General features: G+C 48.7%; 1 protein-coding gene across 8 annotated transcripts in view; it reads right to left on the bottom strand.

Annotated features, from left to right (window-relative positions):
• Positions 1-14,205, bottom strand: part of KIAA2012 (KIAA2012 ortholog) — a 225,103-nt gene that overhangs the window by 5,862 nt on the left and 205,036 nt on the right. For all 8 annotated transcript variants that reach the window (XM_083154101.1, XM_083154093.1, XM_083154100.1 and 5 more), the window contains one exon: positions 1,462-1,681. In XM_083154101.1, the coding sequence (XP_083010227.1) occupies positions 1,462-1,681 (220 nt within the window). The remainder of the gene's footprint in view (positions 1-1,461; positions 1,682-14,205) is intronic.

Below are 14,205 nucleotides of genomic sequence, written 5' to 3'. Positions count from 1 at the left end.
GCACTTTTCTATTCACCCGCAAATACCAACACACATTTAGCCCCCAAATGTCTATGTCTAACAATATGCAGACTGCTAGGGAATAACAATAATAGATCAAGTAATGTTCATTTATTGCAAAGTAAAAAAAAATGAAAATGGCATATATAATTGTGGGCATAGGGAAGTCACCCTAAATGCTTAAACCTCGTATAAGCACTGTAGATTCCTGGGAGGTTAATGAGCCGATTGCACATAGTGCTATATGATGGGGGAGGTGCTGATTCCGGGGAGTGGAGGTGTAGTTGTACTGTGCTCTGTCCAGCATGCGACACGGTGATGCTCTGTGAGGGTGTGCTGGACCTGTCTCAGACACGCTGACATTATGTGAGGGTGTGCTGGACGTGTCGGATACACTGATAGATGGACACGGTGATGCTCTGTGAGGGTGTGTTGGACATGTCTCATACATGCTTACATTATGTGAGGGTGTGCTGGACACTGACACGCTGACGCTCTGTGGGGGTGTGCTGGAAATGACGGATACACTGTCAGACGGACACGCTGGCGCTCTGTGGGGGTGTGCTGGACCGTGGATACACTGACAGGCTGACGCTCTGTGAGGGTGTGCTGGACATGACGGATACACTGTCAGACGGACACGCTGACGCTCTATGAGGGTGTGCTGGACATGTCGGATACACTGACACGCTGATGCTCTGTGAGGGAGTGCTGGACATGTCGGATACACTGACAGGCTGACACTCTGTGCTGGACATAATGAATACACTTTCAAACGGGCACGCTGACGTTTTGTGAGGGTGTGCTGGACATGACGGATACACTATCAGACAGACACGCTGATGCTCTGTGAGGGAGTGTTGGATACACTGCCAGACGGACGCGTTGATGTTCTGTGAGTGTGCTGGACATGTCGGATACACTGACAGGCTGGCGCTCTGTGAGGGTGTGCTGGACATAATAAATACACTGTCAGATGGACACGCTGATATTCTGTGAGGGTGCGCTGGACATGACGGATAAACTATCAGATGGACTCGCTGACGTTCTGTGAGAATGTGCTGGACATGACGGATACACTATCAGATGGACTCGCTGACGTTCTGTGAGAATGTGCTGGACATGACGGATACACTGTCAGACGGACGTGCGGCCGTTTTGTGAGGGTGTGCTGGACATGTCAGATATACTGACACGCTGACGTTTTGTGAGGGTGTGCTGGACATGTGCGAATTTACTCAGCATTGATCAGGTGTACATCGGCCCACAGTGACATTATGTGAGTATGTATTGGATACGTCAGATACACATACAGTCAGACACGCTGATGTTACCTGAGGGGGTACTGGATACATTGGCAGTCAGACATGGTGACATTACGGGAGTGTGTGCTGGACATATTGGACACGCTGACCTCACATGTGTACTGGACAGTGAACTATCCCACGTATCGGCACTCACCTGGCCAATAGATAAGCTCTTCTCTGAGCTTCCTCCATTATAGTCCTTGCTTCTTCCTCTGCCTTCAGTCTCCTCTCCTCTGCTTCCCGTTGGTCTTGTTCCTCCATTTCCCGTTTCCGCCTATTGTATTCCTCCCTCTCATCCGCTGCCATTTCCAGAAGTTTGAGGCGTTCTTCAGCTTCTAATCGCTCCAGTTCCTTTTGCCTCTGGTGTTCTAATGCTGCGAATACAAATATATGGTTTAAGGTTCTAGTGGAGCAGCTCTGTTATTATTTGTGCCCCAACATGCTGCATTCTCAGTTCTCCAATAGCTGCACATCTTAGGGGGTTATTCCTTCCAGAGCTGTGCCATCCTCATTGTCTTCCCCACCAGCCTATTCCCAGCTGACATGCCTATGGCCGCCATCCTCATTGTCTTCCCCACCAGCCTATTCCCAGCTGACATGCCTATGTATGCCAGCCTCATTGTCTTCCCCGCCAGCCTGTTCCCAGCTGACATGCCAATGGCCGCCATGCTCATTGTCTTCCCCACCAGCCTATTCCCAGCTGACATGCCTATGGCCGCCATCCTCATTGTCGTCCCCGCCAGCCTATTCCCAGCTGACATGCCTATGGCCGCCACCCTCCTCTTCATCCCCACCAGCATATTCCCAGCTGACATGCCTATGGCCGCCATCCTCATTGTCTTCCCCACCAGCATATTCCCAGCTGACATGCCAATGGCCGCCACCCCCCTCTCCTTCCCTGCCAGCATATTCCCAGCTGACATGCCTATGGCCGCCACCCCCCTCTCCTTCCCTGCCAGCCTATTCCCAGCTGACATGCCTATGGCCGCCACCCCCCTCTCCTTCCCTGCCAGCCTATTCCCAGCTGACATGCCTATGGCCGCCACCCCCCTCTCCTTCCCCGCCAGCCTATTCCCAGCTGACATGCCAATGGCCGCTATCCGCATTGTCTTCTCAGCCAGCCTATTCCCAGCTGACATTCCTATGGCCGCCACCCTCCTCTCCTTCCCCACCAGCCTATTCCCAGCTGACATGCCTATGGCCGCCACCCCCCTCTCCTTCCCCACCAGCCTATTCCCAGCTGACATGCCTATGGCCGCCACCCCCCTCTCCTTCCCTGCCAGCCTATTCCCAGCTGACATGCCTATGGCCGCCACCCCCCTCTCCTTCCCCGCCAGCATATTCCCAGCTGACATGCCAATGGCCGCCATCCTCCTCTCCTTCCCTGCCAGCCTGTTCCCAGCTGACATGCCTATGGCCGCCACCCCCCTCTCCTTCCCTGCCAGCCTATTCCCAGCTGACATGCCTATGGCCGCCACCCCCCTCTCCTTCCCTGCCAGCCTATTCCCAGCTGACATGCCTATGGCCGCCACCCCCCTCTCCTTCCCCGCCAGCCTATTCCCAGCTGACATGCCAATGGCCGCCATCCTCATTGTCTTCTCCGCCAGCCTATTCCCAGCTGACATGCCTATGGCCGCCACCCCCCTCTCCTTCCCCACCAGCCTATTCCCAGCTGACATGCCTATGGCCGCCACCCCCCTCTCCTTCCCTGCCAGCCTATTCCCAGCTGACATGCCTATGGCCGCCACCCCCCTCTCCTTCCCCGCCAGCCTATTCCCAGCTGACATGCCAATGGCCGCCATCCTCATTGTCTTCTCCGCCAGCCTATTCCCAGCTGACATTCCTATGGCCGCCACCCCCCTCTCCTTCCCCACCAGCCTATTCCCAGCTGACATGAATATGGCCGCCACCCTCCTCTCCTTCCCCACCAGCCTATTTCCAGCTGATATGCATATGGCCGCCACCCTCCTCTCCTTCCCCACCAGCCTATTCCCAGCTGACATGAATATGGCCGCCACCCTCCTCTCCTTCCCCACCAGCCTATTCCCAGCTGACATGAATATGGCCGCCACCCCCCCTCTCCTTCCCCACCAGCCTATTCCCAGCTGACATGAATATGGCCGCCACCCTCCTCTCCTTCCCCACCAGCCTATTCCCAGCTGACATGAATATGGCCGCCACCCTCCTCTCCTTCCCCACCAGCCTATTCCCAGCTGATATGCATATTAATGCACTAGTAAAGCCGTGTACACACGGCTGCGATAGGGCTCAAATCGCTGGGAATATGGTCACTGGCGACCGTATTGACAGTGATGGGAGTGTGCACCAGCGATAAATCGCCGGGTGCGCGCTCCCGTTTTCAGCCCCGTTCTAATCGCTGGTCGCAGGAGCTTGCGACCAGCTGATTACCTCTGCGGCACCGCCGGCAGAGGTTCCCTTTCATCAGCAACCATCTCTGGTCGCTGATGAACAGGAGACACTGAGCAATATATCTCCCCCGTGTGTACGCACCTTTAGACAGGCTTTTTCCAGTGTGTTACTTCTTAACAGAAGTTCCCACACACAGAGTGCAGCAGAGGCTGACAGAAGCGCGTCCTGTCAGCTCTCTGTGTGCAGAGGGAGACTGTCTGTTCCCTCTACACAGCGCTTAAACCTCTTTTAAAATAGGTTTTTCCTGGGCTCTGGGGGTCCCGGAACCGGCTCCCTTTTAGAGGGGGATCATGGGGGGGATGGGCTCCCCACGATGGCGGCCGCCATCTTGCAGGGCTTACAGACTGAAATCCCCTAGGGGAGGGGAAGTCTGTCACAGGAGTCCAGCGGTGCTGGACGCTTCCAAGTGATCCCTAGAAGAAGGGGAGGCACTGGGAGGAAGGAGAAGACAACAGTGGGAGCGGCTGAAGGGGGTTAGGCGCCAAAAGGCTGATCTTCCCTGCTGATGCAGAGACTTGGTCTATTCCTGCTGTGTGTGTTAACGCCCTTTTCTCTCCATGCTGCGGAGCTGAAACAAGGTTTCTCAGATATAGCACAGAGGAATATCTTCTCCTTGGACAGCGCTTTCCCCTGCTGATCGCGTTGGTTTTCTGGCAGCGTTTGCAGACAGGATAAGTACATTGTTACACAATTCTGTACATTTGCCTGACATTGTGCACTGTGCTTTAGTCATGACTGAAGGATGTACTGCTGTTGCCTTAGGGGAGAGAGCGCCTGTCATGTTAGTTAACTGAAAGTTCTGTGGGGGTTAATTTAACATGTGAACAGATGGACCAAGGGGATTTGTGCCCCTCATGTGAGTCAAGCCCAGAGGCCTGAGCAATCTGAGCCTGCATGGGCAGCTGTGTTGGGGAGGTCTATGGATGCCTTGGTTAAGGCTTTAAACAGGCAGAGTGAGAGTTCAGGAAAGTCTCCTGCCCGTCTGTCTTCCTCACAGACTTCACTGGACTCTATTACCCCATCTCAGGGGGACCCTATTTTGGTGCAGTTTATGCAGGATACTGCACAGGGGGTACATAAACATAATGTGTTTATGGAGCAGTTTGCTAAAAACTCTGATAGTGTTGCTCATAGACACCCATTATCCTCTTCTCCCCTGTTCAATGTGGATTCTGATGAGGAGGGTGTATGTGAAGAAGAGGTGCTCTGGAACAGAATGAGGAGGATGTTTCTGTGCCGGGGGAGCAGCTTTTAAGGATCCGGTTGATAAAGTGGAAGGATGCCTTAAAGCGATGTTTGAATGTGTGGGTTTCACTCTTCGTTCCATAGTTGCGTCGGCTTGGGTTCCAAGGCGATGATTAAGTGGGCTGAGGCCTTGGTAGGTCAGCTTCAGCCTAAATCTGAGGCTTTCCTTTTGGCAGACAAGCTTAGATGCGCAGCGGAATATATTTGTGAGGCTGGGGACGAAGGCGCCAAGATGGTGTCAAAGGTGTCTGCTACATCTGCTTCAGCGAGGCGTGCTCTTTGGCTTAAGTCTTGGGAAGCGGATAGCGAATCAAAGAGGCTTGAGGCTTTGGCCTTTAAGGGTGAACTCCTGTTTGGCTCAGAGCTTGAGGATATTGAGAGAAGCCACAGGGGGTAAGAGTACCTTTCTCCCCACTACGTCAAAGCCTGCCAGTTTAAAATTTGGAGTTTTAAAACCATCTTTTCGTTCTTCCTTTCAGGGTGGAGCTTCCAGTAGAGGAAGGTTCACAGCCAGTAAGGGAAAGGGGCCCAGATCACGTTTCGGGGCCGTCTCCAAGAAAACAGTGTCTAAAGGAGAGGATAAATCCTCTGCATGACGGGGCGGAGACTCCCCGTTCTGGGCTCAAAGTGGGGGGTCGCCTCCTGCAGTTTGGGGACAGGTGGAAGAGTTCCACCATGGATCCTTGGGTCTATTCTATTGTCTCCCAGGGCTACAGGATAAATCTAAGGGGTGGCCCTACAAAAAGATTTATTCCTACTCCCTTGCCTCGAGAAGCAAGGATGCGCTCTTCACTGTTGGTATCGGCAACGTCTCTCATAGACAAGGGTGTGATGGTCCGGGTACCTCAGGGGGAGAGGAAAAGAGGTTTTTATTCGACCCAATCTAAATTTGAAATCTTTAAATCTACATCTGTGGGTGGACCATTTTCGCATGGAATCCCTTCGGTCAGTGCTCTTTTAAGTATAGAGCCAGGGGAGTTTCTAGCATCTGTGGACATTCAAGATGCTTATCTACATGTACCTATTTGCAAGGAACACTACTGCGCTTTGCAATAGGACAGTTACATCTACAGTTCCAGGCCCTGCCACTCGGGCTGGCCATGGTCCCGAGGGTCAGAGGAGAAGCTCCTGGAACATCTAAAGATTGCGTCTCAGTTTTTGCAAGATCAGGTTTGGGTGGTAAATCTACCCAAGTCTCATTTGATTCCAACACAGAGACTTCAGTTTCTGGGGGTGATCCTGGATACCCATCTACACTGGGTATTTCTTCCAGAATCTAACGCAGTGGTTATCCGGCTACTAGTGCTACAGATCCTGCGTTCACCGTGCCCTACGGTTTGGCAGGGAGTACAGCTTCTAGGCAAGATGGTAGCAACTTTTGAGACGCTACAATTTGCGAGGTTTCATTCGAGGATTTTCCAGTGGAATATTCTAGCATGTTGGTCAGGGAACCCGAAAACCATGAAACCGGAAAGGCTGGGGGGCAGTGGCCCTTCACCTGAGGTTGCAGGGTCAATGGTGCATGGAGGAATCCAGCCTGCCGATCAATATATTGGAGCTCCAAGCGGTTTGGAACACTCTTTTACAGGCGGAGGATCTTCTGAAAGGGCTTCCTGTACGTGTACAGTCAGACAATGCCACGGCTGTGGCTTACTTAAATCACCAGGGCGGGACTCGCAGCAAGATGGCTATGCAGCAAGTCTCGTGGATTCTCAGGTGGGCAGAAAAGAACATCCCTGCCCTGTCGGTGGTTTTCATTCCAGGAATCCGGAATGTAGAAGCGGATTTCCTCAGCAGGGCCGATCTGATGGAAGGCGAGTGGATACTTCATCCAGAAGTGTTTCAGAGTCTAGTGCAGGCATGTCCAACGTTGGCCCTCCAGATGTTTTGAAACTACACATCCCAGCATGCTTTGCAATAGTTTTAGCATTCTCTAATAGCAAAACTGTGGCAATGCATGCTGGGATGTGTAGTTTCAAAACATCTGGAGGGCCAACGTTGGACATGCCTGGTCTAGTGGATCATTGGGGACTACCAGAAGTGGATTTGATGGGGTGCAGTAAAGACACAAATAAGCTATTTACAAGACACATTCTACAAATAATAGACCAAACTGATTGGAATCCATAATACACCTTGTGCACAAGTGATGTGAAATCCTTATACACATGTATCGATCATGATCTAGGCTGCCAATACACCAGGGAATTTCTTTCAAATGAAACAGACTTACCAAATAAACAGATTAATTTTCTAATTGAACAAATCAATTTCATTCTTCACAACAATTACTTCTGGTACATTAGTTTATTTACATAAAACAAGCGCTCTCTTTTCCCAATTATATCCTAGCAACTGTCAGGTTCACAGGTTTAGTTCTCGGACCAGGGACCCAGGTGCTTGGGCAGTGGATGCCATGACCGTTCCTTGGCACTTTAAACTGGTATATGGTTTTCCACCATTCCCAATAATTCCACGGGTGCTGAAGAGAATAAGGTCTCAGAAGGTACAAGCTATTCTGATTGCACCGGATTGGCCCAGGAGGTCCTGGTACTCAGACATACTGAGGTGGTAGAGGGACTCTTGGCGTCTACCGCTTCGTCCGGATTCATTAAAACAAGGACCGTTTCTTCACCTGGATGTAGCTCGTCTAACCCCTTCCCGACATTTGACGTACATTTACGTCATGGCCGGGATGTACTTCCCGACACATGGCATAAATGTACGTCATGACTTTAAACTGTCACTGCGTCTCGAGACGCAGTGACAGAGGGACGATGTCTGCTGTCCCTGACAGCAGACATGTCCCTGCATGCCCAGGGGGGGCTGCGATGTCGCCCCCCCGTCGGCGATCGCTGTGATTGGCTGTTCAGTGTGAACAGCCATTCACAGCGTTTTCCTGTGTTACCAGCGAATCAGACGCTCGGTAACACAGGTGTCAATCACCGCCGGGCGTCAGGGGGCATGAGGGGGTCATCGGTGACGATGACACCTCACCCCACCCTCACCCCACCTGCCCCCAAGGCTGTGATTGGTCCGTGGGACCCACGGACCAATCACAGCCAAGGCGCGACATTTAAACTAACGGTGACTGCGCTGCAGACGCCATTCCGGTCTGGAATAGCGTGCAGAGCGGTCACCGTGCCTATCTGCCGTGATACTGACCTGATCCTTGCAAATACCTTACCTGATTACCTGATCACTGCTTGTAGCGTGCTGGACGCTTCCTGGATCTGACTTCTTGGGACTTCCTGCTGCTGCTGCAGTGTGATAGAGAGATAGAGAGAGATAGTGACAGAGAGAGCTATATTTTGTGTCTGCTACCCCCCCTTTTTGGGGGTGCAGGGTTTTTTTATATATAAATAACTGTCAGTGCTGCTGCTGCAGTGTCATAGAGTGATAGATAGTGAAAGATAGTGATAGATAGTGAGAGATAGTGAGAGATAGAGAGATTTGTGTCTGCTACCCCCCCTTTTTGGGGGTGCAGGTTTTTTTTTTATATATATAACTGTCAGTGCTGCTGCTGCAGTGTCATAGAGTGATAGATAGTGATAGATAGTGATAGATAGTGATAGATAGTGAGAGATAGAGAGAGATAGTGACAGAGAGTGATAGAGAGTGTATATTTTGTGTCTGCTACCCCCCCTTTTTGGGGGTGCAGGTTTTTTTTTATACATATAACTGTCAGTGCTGCTGCTGCAGTGTCCTAGAGTGATAGATAGTGATAGATAGTGATAGATAGTGATAGATAGTGATAGATAGTGAGAGATAGAGAGAGATAGTGACAGAGAGTGATAGAGAGTGTATATTTTGTGTCTGCTACCCCCCCTTTTGTGCTGATCAGTATATCTGTGCTGATCAACAACTTTTTGGGGGCGCAGGGTTTTTTTTTTTTATATATATACCTGTCAGTTGCTGCCAGTTGCACTGTCAGTTGCACCAAAGGTTGTGCACCTGCTGCCCCTCACTGGTAATCAGTGTTGCATCACTGATCACCTTTTTTTTTTTTGAGGCTGCTGTGGGTCTTTTTTAAATTTTTTTTTTACACACACTGTGATTTTGTGGGTGTCCTGTGGCCACTGTGCGCTGATCAGTGACGTACATCACTGATCAGCTTTTTCGGCACAGGGTTGATCTATTTTTTTATTTTTTTTTATCAAATTCCTGTTGCCTTTGAGCGCTGTTCAGTGACGGACGTTACTGACCAACATCTGTGCTCAATTTTTGGCGCAGGAGCTTTTTTTTTTTTTTTTTAACCCCTTCAATTTTTTTTTTTTTTAATTGGGTTCAAATTCCTGTATAAAGTATTTTTTTTTTTTCTGCACTACATACACACTACACACTACATACCCCCCGGGTTGAAATAAAAAATGGCATCCCAAATGTCATCCCAAATGTCATCCCAGTCATCCAGAAGAATGTATTCAGCGGAGGAGGCATATGCCATGCTTGCCTCTGATTCTGACACAGCCAGTGAGGCAAGCGGGGAATTTGAAGGATTCATCTTAAGCTCCTCTTCCTCCTCTAGTGATGAGGGACCCCCTCAAAGACGCCCCCGTAGAGCAGCTGAGACCCCCCCCCCCAATAATTGATCTCGTATGGACCCCACCACCAGACAATTTTGAGCCCCAGGTTCCTGAGTTTTTGGCCATGCCAGGAATCCAATTTGATTCCACAGGTCTCAGAGAAATTGACTTTTTCAAATTATTTTTCTCTGATGATTTTATAAATTTAATTGTGGACCAAACTAATTTATATGCCCAGCAGTTTATTGCTCAAAACCCCACGTCATCATTTGCTAGGTGGACCCCTGTAGATGCAGTAGAGATGATGACGTTTTGGGGTCTGGTGTTTCATATGGGCATAGTAAAAAAGCCAGAAATTAGGCAATATTGGAGTACAGATGTTCTGTACAGCACCCCATTTTACCGTATGGCCATGCCCCGGGCTCGATTTGAGACGATCCTTAAATTTTTGCATTACAACGATAATGCACAGTGCCCACCCAGAGATGATCCCACCTTTGACCGGCTATTCAAAGTCAGGCCGGTCATTGATCATTTCAGTGCCAAATTTGAAGAGATGTACATCCCAGATAAATTCATTTGCATAGACGAGTCCCTTATACATTTTAAAGGAAGGGTTAAATTCCGCCAGTACCTTCCCAGTAAGAGGGCAAGGTATGGCATAAAAATGTATAAGCTGTGTGAAAGCACCTCAGGGTACACCCACAGGTTTAGGGTATATGAAGGGAAGGATTCAAGAATTGAACCGCCAGAATGCCCCCCCTCCCTCGTAGGTGTTAGTGGAAAAATTGTCTGGGATTTAGTGCACCCCTTCCTGGATAAAGGTTATCACCTCTATGTGGATAACTTTTACACCAGCATCCCCCTGTTTAAGGCCCTTGGTTCAAGAGGTACAGCAGCTTGCGGTACTGTGCGCAAGAACCAAAGAGACCTCCCAAAAACGCACATTGCCCAAGTAATGAGAAGGGGTGAAAGCAGGGGAATATGCACCGAAAATATGTTGTTGGTCAAATATAAGGACAAGAGGGATGTCCTTATACTGACAACAATTCACGGAGACAGTACCACCTCCGTCCCTGTACGAGGTACCAGTACCCACACCTCCAAACCTAATTGTATCCTGGATTACAATAGGTACATGGGCGGAGTGGATCTTTCAGATCAGGTACTGAAGCCGTACAGTGCCCTGCGGAAAACAAAAATCTGGTACAAGAAGCTGGCCGTGTATATCATCCAGATGGCACTGTATAACGCTTACGTGCTATTCCGTTCTACCGGCCAGAGGGGGACATTTATGCACTTTCAAGAGGAAGTCATAAAGGGCCTAGTATTTGGGCAGAGGGCCCCAGTACTTCTAGTACTGGCCCCCGTATTGTACCAGGGCAGCATTTTCCTGATGAAATCCCCTCCACTGGAAAAAAGGGCAGGACACAAAAAAGGTGCAAAGTTTGCTATAAAAAGGGAATAAGAAAGCAAACTATTTTCCAGTGTGACACTTGCCCCGACAAACCCGGCCTATGTATAAAGGAGTGTTTTAAAATATACCACACATCTATGGATTTTTAGGTTCATCATTTCACCGTGCTTCGGGGGTCTTGCTAATGCCACATAGCACCCACCATTCATTCCACCAGAATCTGAGCCGCAAAATCCAAAAATCACTCCTTCCCTTCTGAGTCCTGCCATGCACCCAACTGGTATTTTTTGGTCACATGTGAGGCATTGCCGTACTCGGGAGAAATTGGGGCACAGATTTTGGGGTGCTTTTGCTCCTTCATACCTTCTGAAAATGAAAAATTTTGAGCCAGAACTGCATTTTTGTGTAAAAAAAAATGTAATTTTTCATTTTCACTGCCCAGTTGTATCAAAATTGGTCAAACCCCTGGGGGTTTGAAATGTACATTATACCCCTAGATGAATTCCCTGAGGGGTGTAGTTTGCAAAATGGGGTCACTTGTGGGGGGGTTCCACTGTATTGGTGCTTTGGGGGTCTTGCTAATGCGACATAGCACCCACCAACATTCCACCAGAATTTGTGCTGCAAAATCCAAATATCACTCCTTCCCTTCTGAGTCCTGACACTTTTTGGTCACACATGAGGCATTGCCGTACTCGGGAGAAATTGGGGCACAGATTTTGGGGTGCTTTTTCTCCTTCATACCTTCTGAAAATGAAAAATTTTGAGCCAGAACTGCATTTTTGTGTAAAAAAATGTAATTTTTCATTTTCACTGCCCAGTTGTATCAAAATTGGTGAAACCCCAGGGGGTTTGAAATGTACACTATACCCCTAGATGAATTCCCTGAGGGGTGTAGTTTGCAAAATGGGGTCACTTGTGGGGGGGTTCCACTGTATTGGTGCTTTGGGGGTCTTGCTAATGCGACATAGCACCCACCAACATTCCACCAGAATTTGTGCTGCAAAATCCAAATATCACTCCTTCCCTTCTGAGTCCTGACACTTTTTGGTCACACATGAGGCATTGCCGTACTCGGGAGAAATTGGGGCACAGATTTTGGGGTGCTTTTTCTCCTTCATACCTTCTGAAAATGAAAAATTTTGAGCCAGAACTGCATTTTTGTGTAAAAAAATGTAATTTTTCATTTTCACTGCCCAGTTGTATCAAAATTGGTGAAACCCCTGGGGGTTTGAAATGTACACTATACCCCTAGATGAATTCCCTGAGGGGTGTAGTTTGCAAAATGGGGTCACTTGTGGGGGGGTTCCACTGTATTGGTGCTTTGGGGGTCTTGCTAATGCGACATAGCACCCACCAACATTCCACCACCAAAAATCACTCCTTCCCTTCTGAGTCCTGCCATGCACCCAACTGGTATTTTTTGGTCACATATGAGGCATTGCCATACTCGGGAGAAATTGGGGCACAGATTTTGGGGTGCTTTTTCTCCTTCATACCTTCTGAAAATGAAAAATTTTGAGCCAGAACTGCATTTTTGTGTAAAAAAATGTAATTTTTCATTTTCACTGCCCAGTTGTATCAAAATTGGTGAAACCCCTGGGGGTTTGAAATGTACACTATACCCCTAGATGAATTCCCTGAGGGGTGTAGTTTGCAAAATGGGGTCACTTGTGGGGGGGTTCCACTGTATTGGTGCTTGGGGGGTCTTGCTAATGCAACATAGCACCCACCAACATTCCACCAGAATCTGAGCTGCAAAATCCAAAAATCACTCCTTCCTTTCTGAGTCCTGCCATGCACCCAAATGGTATTTTTTGGTCACATGTGAGGCATTGCCGTACTCGGGAGAAATTGGGGCACAGATTTTGGGGTGCTTTGTCTCCTTCATTCCTTGTGAAAATGAAAAATTTTGAGCCAGAACTGCATTTTTGTGTAAAAAATGTAATTTTGCATTTGCACAGCCCAGTTGTATCAAAATTGGTGAAATGTACACTATACCCCTAGATGAATTCCCTGAGGGGTGTAGTTTGCAAAATGGGGTCACTTGTGGGGGGGTTCCACTGTATTGGTGCTTGGGGGGTCTTGCTAATGCGACATAGCACCCACCAAAATTCCACCAGAATCTGAGCTGCAAAATCCAAAAATCACTCCTTCCCTTCTGAGTCCTGCCTTGCGCCCAAATGGTATTTTTTGGTCACATGTGAGGCATTGCCGTATTTGGGAGAAATTGGGGCACAGATTTTGGGGTGCTTTTTCTCCTTCATACCTTCTGAAAATGAAAAATTTTGAGCCAGAACTGCATTTTTGTGTAAAAAAATGTAATTTTTCATTTTCACTGCCCAGTTGTATCAAAATTGGTGAAACCCCTGGGGGTTTGAAATGTACACTATACCCCTAGATGAATTCCCTGAGGGGTGTAGTTTGCAAAATGGGGTCACTTGTGGGGGGGTTCCACTGTATTGGTGCTTTGGGGGTCTTGCTAATGCGACATAGCACCCACCAACATTCCACCACCAAAAATCACTCCTTCCCTTCTGAGTCCTGCCATGCACCCAACTGGTATTTTTTGGTCACATATGAGGCATTGCCATACTCGGGAGAAATTGGGGCACAGATTTTGGGGTGCTTTGTCTCCTTCATTCCTTGTGAAAATGAAAAATTTTGAGCCAGAACTGCATTTTTGTGTAAAAAAATGTAATTTTTCATTTTCACTGCCCAGTTGTATCAAAATTGGTGAAACCCCTGGGGGTTTGAAATGTACACTATACCCCTAGATGAATTCCCTGAGGGGTGTAGTTTGCAAAATGGGGTCACTTGTGGGGGGGTTCCACTGTATTGGTGCTTGGTGGGTCTTGCTAATTCAACATAGCACCCACCAACATTCCACCAGAATCTGAGCTGCAAAATCCAAAAATCACTCCTTCCTTTCTGAGTCCTGCCATGCACCCAAATGGTATTTTTTGGTCACATGTGAGGCATTGCCGTACTCGGGAGAAATTGGGGCACAGATTTTGGGGTGCTTTGTCTCCTTCATTCCTTGTGAAAATGAAAAATTTTGAGCCAGAACTGCATTTTTGTGTAAAAAATGTAATTTTGCATTTGCACAGCCCAGTTGTATCAAAATTGGTGAAACCCCTGGGGGTTTGAAATGTACACTATACCCCTAGATGAATTCCCTGAGGGGTGTAGTTTGCAAAATGGGGTCACTTGTGGGGGGGTTCCACTGTATTGGTGCTTGGGGGGTCTTGCTAATGCGACATAGCACCCACCAAAATTC

Source organism: Crinia signifera, chromosome 7 (assembly GCF_055691185.1).
Source record: "Crinia signifera chromosome 7, ASM5569118v1, whole genome shotgun sequence".
Lineage (NCBI taxonomy): Eukaryota > Metazoa > Chordata > Amphibia > Anura > Myobatrachidae > Crinia > Crinia signifera.
The sequence above is the reverse complement of the archived record's forward strand: the minus strand, read 5'-3'. Positions and strand labels throughout refer to the sequence as shown.